Genomic DNA, 11,297 nt, shown 5'->3' on the forward strand with positions numbered 1-11,297 from the left:
ATCTTCTGAGTCTTCATCTTCCATTTTGTTTTTGCTCCTTTCTAGCTCAGATTTTAAGGCTAGACTCTTTTTCTTAGTTTTGGCTTTTGCTTCTTCTTCATCAAGTCTTCCAAGATCAAGCTCATGTTCCCTCAACTTTCCGGATAGTGCCGCCATAATCATTTTGTGGAGGTTTTGTGACTCAGAAGTTGTAGTCACTTTCGGTTGCCACGACCTGTCTAAACATTTCAAAATTTTTATGTTCAGCTCATCATTTTCAAATGACTTACCTAGTCCAATGAGGTGATTGACAATGTTGGTGAAGCGTTTCTGAACATCTGAGATTGTTTCTCCTTGCTTCATCCTGAACATTTCATATTCTTGGATCAAGGTATTCTTTCTCGCCCTCTTCACGTCATATGTTCCTTCATGAGTTACTCTCAGCACTTCCCACATCTCTTGAGCGATTTTACAAACGGAGACCCTGTAAAACTCGTCAACAGTTAGAGCAGATGCAATTATGTTTCAGGTTTTCACATCATTTTGAAATCTTTTCTTCTCTTCAACAGTCCATTGAATACGGGGCTTTGGTTCCTGCAAATTATTAGTAGGAATAGACGGACCAAAAGCAATAACGTCCCAAATTTCACAATCAATAGACTCAATAAAAATTTGCATTCTAATCTTCCAGAATGCATAGTTTTCACCTGTGAATAGACGTGGTCTATTGATAGAGGCACCCTCTACAAAAGTTTGATATGATCCTGCCACTTGAATAACTATCAAATCGAGCTTTGATGTCAATTGTCAGAGCGGCTTCAGCAGAATGGATAGCGTGGAATAACAAACCAAAGGGGATTTTAATATAAACGTATGCCTTTTAATTTCTTCTCAATTTATCTTACTATGCAAATAATAAATATAAATAAAAGAGTAAGGTTGAGAGAAATTTGCACAGATGAATTTTATACGGGTTCGGGTCTTACCAATCCTACGTCCAATCGCTTATCTCAAATCAAGATAAACAGTTCACTAATCACAAAACAATTACAAACTACATTCACAAAGAAACAATTTGTAAGAGTTTAGAAATCACCTCTCTTGATACCACAAGAGATAAACCTGCACCTCCTTTGAGTCTTCGCAAAGGATGAGACACCTCCGATTACTTCACGAAGGATGATCCTCTTCTACACACCTCCTCAGACGCACCAAGGATGAACCAACTATTCCTCCATCACCGTAGTAGCAATGTACCAGCACCATAGACAAGAGTTTCCTTAGCTGAGCAAGAGCACACAATTTTCAAAGAGTTCTAAGTATTTGAGCACAAGGGAAGAGTTGCTAATGATGGATAAAAAGAGCCTATATATAGACTCAAGCAAATACTCTTCCATTCTTCGAAACTGACCATTTAACACTTTTAATCGATTAATACAATTGTTAATCGATTAAAATGATTATAACGGCTAGTTTTCAAAAGCAGAAAACTCCAACGGTCAGCTTCAATCGATTAAAATGTATTTTAATCTATTAAAACAGAACAAGTTGAGTTTTCAACTTTTACTTGTTTTAATCGATTAATACTAATTTTAATCGATTAAAACAGTGCAATTTTGACTCTTAACATCAATTACAAAGTATGAAAGTAGATGGAATCAAAACCAATGAAAACCTAAGTCCTAAACAATAAACTACAATTATTACAAAAACTTTTCATTGCAAAACAAGTCTTATAAGGATCTTCTTGAATCTTCATTTCTCTTGACTTGATTTGGACATCATCAAAACTTCATCTTCATCATTTTGCTAACAATTACAACTGAGTATTCTCACCACTTGTAGTATCCGTAGGCATTCCTAGTATCCACCGATACTCTACCTAGTTGATTTTCACCATTCCTGGTTGTATAGTATTCTTCAACTCTATTGGTATCCCTAGTCAGCGAATAACTTTATGTTACCCTAAACTAGTTGAGTATTCACACCACTCCTAGTACTAGACAATCCTGGTATCCTCTGATACACTGCCTAGATTTCCTTAACTCCTTAAAGTTTTAACAAGTGTTTTAATTCTCTTCAGAATTGCAATTAACGATGGCTTACAAGTCCTTTAGACTATTACTCTTGTAGAGAGGACATGAGTATAATACAATACAATCTAGAGACTCGTTGGGTGTTTCTCTCTTTTCTCTTTTTTCTCTCTTCTTACAATAGTAAGGAAATTACAATGAAGCTCGATAATGTTTCTTGACTCTTCTTCTTTTTATCTTGTTCAAATATTTTCTTTTTGCTTGATCTTTTATGTGCTTCTCTTTTAAACTCTTTTCATAGGATGAATATTTTCATTCTAAAGTTTTTATCTATCCTATCCTCCTGATTCTTCCTTTGAGTGATATTTTATTTAAAGGCTCTTTCAAAAGATATCTGTCAGACTGAGCTTTTGGTCTTGAATCTTGTGTCTTCTCTTTCTTGCGAAGCAGCCGTTGGTTAAAGTCAACTTGTCAGAGCAGACATGCTTTATTAGTACTTTGCTTGTAGTAGGTTGTACTTTCTTTTAGACACTTCTTCTTATGAAGAGAACATTTAGTGAATGTTTATTTTCTCTCTAGCGTCCATTTTTGATTTCATATAAAGTAATGGATGTGTGGAGTAGGCTATTTGCATATAATAGAGTAGATTGTGCATGCAATAGACATGTCTTATCTCTTATTACTTTTGTTATTTTTGAACGTTAATTATTTAATGACATTTAAAGTTTGTTCAGAACAACAAAGTGCTTTTTCAATTTTCTACCCTTGAGGTAGCGTTTATCAATAAAGCTTTTTCTAAGATACCAAGTGTTGAGTTGGAAATTCATCGTTGGATGAAATAAAGATTTTGGCTTGTGGTATCATTTAGGTTGATGTAAACACTTTTTAGAATATTGTCTTTTAAGGCTTAAGCGTTTAGCATGTTTCTTTCTTTCTTAATCTTTTTTAGGCTCATAGAGGGTTTGGTCAGAGACATTTTCTCAACACCTTTTTGCTTTTGAGAGTTTAACTGAGTACCCTTGGGTACAAATAACTTATGCGTTTAGCATAACTCTTTATTGACGCTTTGACTTGTGAGTCATTTAGCGTTACGTTTGGAAGCTTTTATCCTACTTGTTTTTCTACGTGTTTTCTTAAAGTTTTTCTATGTTGATGGATGATTTGGAAGTCTTGTTTCTAGCGTTGGTATTTCTATCTATCCCATTCTTTGGGCTTAAGTATTTTCATATTCTTATTTCGTTTAATGTTATTTGATTAAAATTCAAAACATGAGAGCATTTGCATGTGCAAATGATTTTGTCTATAATCTCCCCCTTTTTTATGTTTAACAAATACACATCTAAACGATATAATCTTTCTTGGTTCAGCGGAGAGTTTTATATTTATGTCTTTGTGATTCTTGGTTATTTTAAGTTTTTGAATGTTTTATCTCTTTTATTGTTTTTATCTTGTGCATATGAGTTAGTGGGCACAGTCGAAATATATATGGAAACAATTAAGTAAAGCAAGGTAAGCAATCAAAGCATGAAATATAAAGCAGCTAAAACAATAATGGTAAACAATTACTATTTAAACACAAACATATTACATGAATGTAAATATGGACTCCTAAAATGAACTTCTAAGAATTTGAAAACTCTCCTTAATTCTCTATTATCCTAGACTATCCTATCTTTTGGTGTACTACCCCTGAGTACATGCTCTTAGATGTTGTTATTAAAATTATCAAATTAATACTACTTTACAAGAAAGCTTCAGTATTGTAAAGCTAGTAGTCAAGAAAATAGATAGGGTTAAAGTTCATTCTTTTTCTTCTTCTTTTTTTCTTTTTCTTCATTATTTTTCATTATTTTTTCTTTTTCTTTTTCTTTTTTTTTAAAAAAAGAAACTCTAACTTTTTATCTTCATTTCTGCCATTTTTATTATTGAGTGGGTGAGGTACTCACCCACACACTTATTCATTACTTACTTCTAACACAATCTATTACCCCTTCTTTCTTCTTAAGGTAAGGAACATATGATTTTTCTTTTTTTCACATATTTGGCAATAATTGAAAACAAGGAAAATAGGTTTAAGGCTCAAAGGGGTTTTCAATGGATTAATGTTAGGACAAGTTTATTTGGTCAAGTAACTAAAACAAGAAATACTTCAATCATATCAAATGATGCATATTTCCCTCAGTTGCAAAACAAATAATCAAGCTAAATATTAAAGTATCAATAAAGCATGGGTAAATCTGTCACGAAAAATAGGTATGGCACATGGTGGTCCATCCTTTTCATTAGGCCCAAAACTCACAAGGTTCAAATTTCTTTCACAAAAAGATTTAATCAATAAATTCTCAAATCAACTCAATCAACAAATTATAGAAACAACCCATATGTCAACATGACTCATATTTTTTTTTTCTAGAATACATTATTGTCCCCGATTCAAACCTTCAAATCCAGTGCGAATATTTAATGAAAACGGTATTATTATTAGAAAAAACAAAATAGGGAACAAAAGAAATTGTTTCCCCACACCCCCACACTTAAACTATGCATTGTCCTTAATGTATGCCTTATACATAGGATGCAAAGAAAAAGTATGAGGGTACTTACCTTCTTCAAGGTGGAAGAAAGGCTAGAGTAGTCAAATTCACCTCATCCATCATCTTGTTCAACATGTCTTGATTTTCATTGAACGTCCTCAGACGATGTCAATTAACTTTGAATATTCTATCAAAAGATTCTTCCTTGATCTCCATTGTTTCATAGGGAAATACTTGTGTTACGATGAATGAGCTTTCCCATTTGGAGCATAATTTACCACTCTTAGGCCCTATCCTAAACTTGTACAATCAAACCTTTTGACCTATGTTGAAATCCTTTTTGGTCACAAGCTTTTGATAATGGAATTTCTTGGTTTTCTCCTTGTAGAAATTGGAGTTCTCATAAGTTGTGAGCCTAATATGCTCTAATTCTTGCAATTGGAGCTTTCACTCTTTGCCTGCTCCTTGTAGAAACTCTAAGATTGTGGGTTCAGCTAAACCAGTGCTCCCCCTAACAACAATCTTAATAGAAGTGTTGAAGAGACTGAGCAAAGTATGATCCTTCTTAGAGATGAGAGACACTCACGACTTGTTGCGAAATATTGTCGTGTACGCATAGAAGTCTGATGCGTAACCTTCCCTCCCGTGGCATGCCTGTTCGTCTCGTTTGCAAATGACGAGCTTAACATACTCAATGTCCATAACCTCCCCACTAGGTTAATCGCGCCCCTGAAATCCTCCAAGGATCGACTGTCACAAAAGTAGGAAATGTAGTTCCTAATCTCGTTCGAAGCTCAATTGTACCTAGGAACGGGTGGCAGTGGTGCGAAAGACCTTGTCCATTCCCCAACAGCATCTACTTCCACAATAGTCGCCATACGCTCCTCGACAAGAGCAACATCATTATTTATATGCATGACTGCTCCTCTGTCAACCGAAGCTTCTCTCTGCTCGATTGACCCCAAGATCGAAGAGCCGGCGGAAGACGACAATGACTTTGATCCACCATCAACATACCCCGACCTCCCCTACCTATGGACTCTCCAGACGAAGAAAGCTCTATAGTCGACATTATTACCTTAGACAAAGAAGATGAATGAAACTATCGATTGCAAGAGTAAGAAGAATAGCCAGTGTGAAACTGACATCGATCCCACCCCTTATGTATAGCCAAAAAGGGGTTTCGATGAGAAAATCTTAATGGTTGAAGCCAACGTGATGCAACAATCCACGAGGTGCGACCCTTCGTTTCAAACGGGCGCACAAATCCAGAGAAGTCATGTGTCCCACTCGCATCAATTACATTTTCTTATAACCGCCATGTTAACTGCCAAAAAGCAACTGCTCTAAGACGGGCAGTTCAGTGAAACACATTCCATTGTAACATGCATGGTCATCTACTTGCCTTAAAGAAACCCCTATACATATCACCGATAGAAGACATGCTCAGGCTTGGAGGGCCTGTGTATAGTATGATCGTCCGGTCAACCACTAACCGAACGGTCAACAAGCCTATGGTCCCACATGAGCCAATCGATGAATCAATCGGTCGAATTATAAACAGAGTTAACGTCAAGAATAATTACATTAACCTTAAGCTAGATTATCACCGTTTGAGTCGTAATTAGACCATCACCAATCAAAACTCATCCCAAAATCTATAAATACATATTAAATATTTAGGTAATTGGTTACATTGATTACATATTTATTGTTACTGTTATCTGACAAACACCATCTTAGTTCAACCAAACTATAACGAAAATCATAACACTTGATAATAAAATAGCTCTGAACTTTATATTAAATTAATAGTTCAAAATGTATTTTAATAATAAAATAATCTCACAAAATTATAAGACATGATTAAATGATTTCTTTATGTATCTTTGTACTAGAATAAATGTTTTCATTTTTTTAAGAACTAAATAAATAACTGTTTACATATTTAAGATCAGATTGTTAATCTAACCTTTTTCTTCAACACAATATTATAGACTAATTTCTACAGGTCTAATGACGTAATTTTTTAAAGTTTAAAACTAAGTTTTCTCCGTATTAAAAATTAAGAAGGTCATAAACCAAATATCTCTCACACGCAATTTCGTCTTATTGAAAGCGTGTTGTATTAAAGAAAGAAACGTGTGAACAATCGAATGGTGAAATGTATTTAGTTACAGATCATAAATAAATAATATTCACTTTATATAATATCTTAATTTTTTTTCATAAGTAATATATATATATATATATATATATATATATATATATATGTATGTATGTATGTATATTTACAGTACAAGATAGTTTGACTCAATCATATATAAAATTCATTTTAATTTAATTAAGTTGAATTGGGTAACAAATTGTATGGTATTTTTTTTTCGTGTATTGAATTAATTTGAACGATAAACTTATTATACTTTATTTATTAGATTATTTGGAACTTGAATTAATTTTTGTAAAATTTTTGTCATTTTTTAAAATTAAGTTGAAATAATTCAGAATATTGACCCAACCCAATCCATTCAAAAGTGTGTTATATTGGATGAAGTTTTTATTTTAAAAGAAAATTGATAATGTAATTCAGTATTTTTATTTTTAATGTGTTAGATAGTGGTTCTGTGCGAATCTTACTCAACCCAATCCACAAACACCTTTATTAGAGACTAAAATTACTATTATTAAAGCAAGTTTAGTCATTTGGATTTAATATTTGGTAACTAAAATCATATTTTAATAAATATAAGGAACTAAAGTAATTTTTTTTAATTTTAGAGTTTAAAGATTGATAAAAATTAAAAAAATTATGAATATAGATGAAAAATAATTTAATTCCACGAAAATAAATATTAAAAAAATTGAATCACGTTAACATAAGCAAATAATCAGTAAAACGTCATCTAGAATTTGGCACTTAGAAATTGACATTAGTATCTTAATTTGGATGGTCCAAAAACTTACTAATCTAAATAAAATAAAAGATTAAATGTCAGTATTAATGTAGAAAGACAAAGGTTAAAACTTGAAAAATGAACCAAAAATATATTGTAAAAATATTGAAAACCGATTTTCTTCTAACTATTTTTCTGAGACACGTTTGTGTTACATGTTTCTATATATATTATGATCATACATTAAGATATAAAAAAAATGAAAGAAATTGTAAATTAATGGTAAACTATGAGATAGCAATTGATATTGTTATTACATTGGGAAAGATGAGAAGACTACAGTTGACTTTTTGAATGAATAAAGAACTAAAAAAATATAATTGTGAAGTCCTCTTTCCAATATATGAAATGAACAAATATTTTGAATTGACAACATTAATTATTCCTTAAAGATTTTGGAAGAGAAGAATGGTATTATTTGAAACTTGTGTGGAGTTATAGATTTTATGTACATATAACAATTGATGTCTTATTCGTTTAAGTGGATTTGGAGAAAAGTAATTGAGAGAATTTGAAGATAAATATTTTTGTTGTTTATTTGAATAGATTTGAAGGTAGATGAGAATAAATTTGGAAATAAATTTTTTTAATCTGTGATATAAATTAAATCTTACAATAAGTTTCACAAATTCTACTTCTAAATTTACTTTCATTTATCTCCAAATCTATTCAAATAAACAAAAAAATTACCTTTAAATTCTTTCAATTCCTCTTATCGAGTCCACTTAAATGAACAATGCCTGTACCTAAATGAATGATTAAATGAAATGAGTGGAAATGATGATGGTGGAGCAATGAGTGTGAAAGGTTGAAAATTTGGAGACTAAGATGGTGGAGAAGCATCCTTCTTGTTGAAGTAAAAGTAGGATTTCTTGGGAGAGGAAGTCGAGGAGAGAACACTGGAAAAACCATTGTATTTCCCACCAAATTTTGATAACCCTATTTTCGTGAGAAAATTAAACATTTCATTGTCTCTCACAAATGGCTGGGCCATGTACTCTTCAACTGCCATCCACTGAAAACAAAATATCACATTACAATCATTCATTGCTTCTTTAAATTTTCTTTTTTTTTCAGATCAAATGCTACCTGAGCTGCTTCAATTTCTGAAACTTGTCTCTCAATCTCAAAGGAACGAGGTTGCAACATGCAAACAAAGAACAACTCTGACTTTCCGAAGAAAGCCTTGTGCCTTTCCCTGATACCAGAAAGAAACACAGATCATTAAGGGCATGATTAATAATTAAGTACTAATTTAGTTTAATGTTATAAATGAACTCTAAGCCTAACTCAATCCCACAAAACCAATTTATAAGTATATATCTCAAGTATGGGACTAAACAGATAGACTTAACGATGATTGTGATACCATGTTAGAAGTAAATTTTAAACCTAACTTAATCTCACACAAAACTGACTTATAAGATGAGGTTTGTATTCACTTATATACTCTGAATTGGCCTTATCTCTAGTGAACGTGGAGTTTCCAACGTTTAGTTTAAATGAACAATCTAATAATCCTAATTTCTCTAACACACAGTATGTACTATTATCTCATGACTTACTTGAATGCTATGACCTCCACAAACTCTGTTTCTATCTGAAAGAAGAAAAAGTATTAGACACAAAAATAGAGAAAGGATTAATATATATATATTCTGATCCTTTTTAGCTTACCCCCGTTTCTTCTTTTACTTCCCTTATCGCAGCAGTGCAAATATCCTCACCCTGCAAACGGAATTCAGATTAAAAATAATAATTAAGCCTACAAATTCATGCTTTTTTAACCATGATTCATGAACAATGATTTTTTAGCATACTTCATCAACGGCTCCAGTAGGCAACTTCCAGAATCCCGTGCCACTAAACCTACCATTGCTCTCCTGAACCACAAGCACCTGTCAAACAATCATATTTATTTTATTTTATTTTACAATGTTTTGGCATTAAAGCATAACCAGAAAATGATGACACGGAGGTTCAGTAATTTCCGGGAAAGTGGAAACAGAAAAGAGGTTGATTTGATTACCTCCCTTTTGGCATTCATGACAAAAGCACCAATAGCCACGCGGTGAGAAGCATTTGCAGGAAGTGTATCAGGAGTGTTGGCAATCCAATTCACAAGCATCAAGTAATCTGGTTCAGCATGGTGGAATCTAAATCCTGCCTGCAAAACAACCACCACAATTTATCAACCAAAAGGGTATTTCGTATGATTTATCATAGGATTTCTAGCTAGAGCATTCATAGTTGAATGTCATTGTTTAGGATGAAACATGACTTTTATAAACTTCGATTGCTTTGATTTGTTAGTCCTTAATCTTAATGTTGGTCGTAGTTTTTAGTAATTTTCATGACTAACTCTAAGCTAGGTATGTGTGTTGCAGAAAATTAGACAAATGATTACCTTAACAGCAGAATCCACGAGGTTAGAATGTTCTCTGGCCAGCTTGATCCACACTCCCCTCTTACCCTTTAAGAACCACATTGTGAAGTGATTAGTCCAAACCAGAATCTAATAAAAAGTAGAGCTATGAATTGGCATTGCTACGTTGACACTTTGTACCTGTTCCCTCCATTTTGATATTGAGTCTTCTAGCAGAAAGGAAAAAACAGAGGAATCCATAGACTCTTCCATGCTTACTATGACTCCCCCATGTTGGTCTTCAACTGCTCTCAGTGTTTCAATGCCTTTACTTGCCACTTCCTCTTCTTTGGACAAAGAAGCCAAGGTGGCTGACATGTATGATCTTTGGAAACCAAAACTGTTCTTCATGCCTAAAAGGGTGTTCAATGGTTATTAGAGCTTAAAATATGAGTAAAAATGAATCTAGTTCTGTTTTCTTAAAGTGGAAAATCAGTACTTTTGTCAATTATAATGGTTATGGCCAAACTGTTTGATATATGTCAAAGTGAAGAATTACCATTTCTTTATAATGTCCGATATTAATTTACTCTTAGAATTTTGAATCAAATTAGGCATTTAGCTTTTGTGGAAACACTTTCCATCTAACCTTTTCAAATGCACAAGTTGATTTCAGTTATAAGGAAGTTGTAAACATTACCTTGACCTTGAGGAATGAGAGAAGCAACAAGAGCTCTAATTTGGTGTTGAGGGGCATGAGAAGAAGATGAGAGGAAGAATTTTGAAGCTTGAAAAAGGGGTGAAGAAAAACGCTTACAAGCTCTAACAAGACTCATAATGAAACCGAAAGTGCAATTATCAACCAAACAGAGAATAGCAAGACCAAGTAATAATTAGGTTTTAATTGAAAGTAAGCAAGTTGGAGGAGAGAATCAAAGCTTGAGAATATATATAGGGATAGGGTGATCACAAGGTGCCAAATGGACAATTTCCATGCAATATATGAAGCCTAAACTTTGATTTGAATGAGTCGTTGCAGAAGATGGTTTAATTTCTTGAGAAAATGAAAAGAGAAATCAACAAGAAAATGCAAAAGGGACAAAAAAATAATGAAGAAAAAGAGACAGCACCACAAGTTAGCTTTTCATATTCAAACTAAACGTAGGAACTTTGTGTCACTTTTTCTTTGAAGTTACAATGAAACGCGCTGCAGAATTCATCAACCGATATCCACGTAACGTGATACCATATTATATTCAAAAATAACAATTGTTTTCTTTATTTTTCTTTGCATTAAATAAATACTAACTTTAATAATATTTTTTTTTTAGGTTTTTTATTAAACTATGTGTATGAATTATTTATTTATTTATTTGTTATGAAAGATAATAGCCGACGCTGATGGGTACCTTAAAGATGCACAAAGTAAAAA

General features: G+C 32.8%; 1 protein-coding gene across 1 annotated transcript; it reads right to left on the reverse strand.

Moving 5' to 3' along the window:
* Positions 1–8,125: 8,125 nt before the first annotated feature.
* On the reverse strand, positions 8,126–10,944 carry LOC106779970 (nudix hydrolase 2). The gene is made up of 9 exons (XM_014668189.2): positions 10,566–10,944; positions 10,067–10,278; positions 9,908–9,973; positions 9,530–9,667; positions 9,321–9,398; positions 9,178–9,228; positions 9,066–9,100; positions 8,590–8,698; positions 8,126–8,515 (listed from the first exon to the last, which is right to left on the reverse strand). Exons 1-9 carry the CDS (start codon positions 10,699–10,701, stop codon positions 8,324–8,326), a joined length of 1,017 nt encoding a protein of 338 aa, XP_014523675.1. The 5' UTR covers positions 10,702–10,944; the 3' UTR covers positions 8,126–8,323.
* Positions 10,945–11,297: the final 353 nt, after the last annotated feature.

This window comes from Vigna radiata, unplaced genomic scaffold, assembly GCF_000741045.1.
Source record: "Vigna radiata var. radiata cultivar VC1973A unplaced genomic scaffold, Vradiata_ver6 scaffold_70, whole genome shotgun sequence".
Taxonomy (NCBI): Eukaryota; Viridiplantae; Streptophyta; class Magnoliopsida; order Fabales; family Fabaceae; genus Vigna; species Vigna radiata.

Coding starts and splice junctions, on each gene's coding strand:
- LOC106779970 (XM_014668189.2), bottom strand. CDS start 10,701: ATGAGTCTTGTTAGAGCTTGTAAGCGTTTTTCTTCACCCCTTTTTCAA. Junction 9,229..9,320: donor CTACTGGAGCCGTTGATGAA/GTATGCTAAAAA, acceptor TTCCGTTTGCAG/GGTGAGGATATTTGCACTGC. Junction 8,516..8,589: donor CAGAAATTGAAGCAGCTCAG/GTAGCATTTGAT, acceptor TTTTGTTTTCAG/TGGATGGCAGTTGAAGAGTA.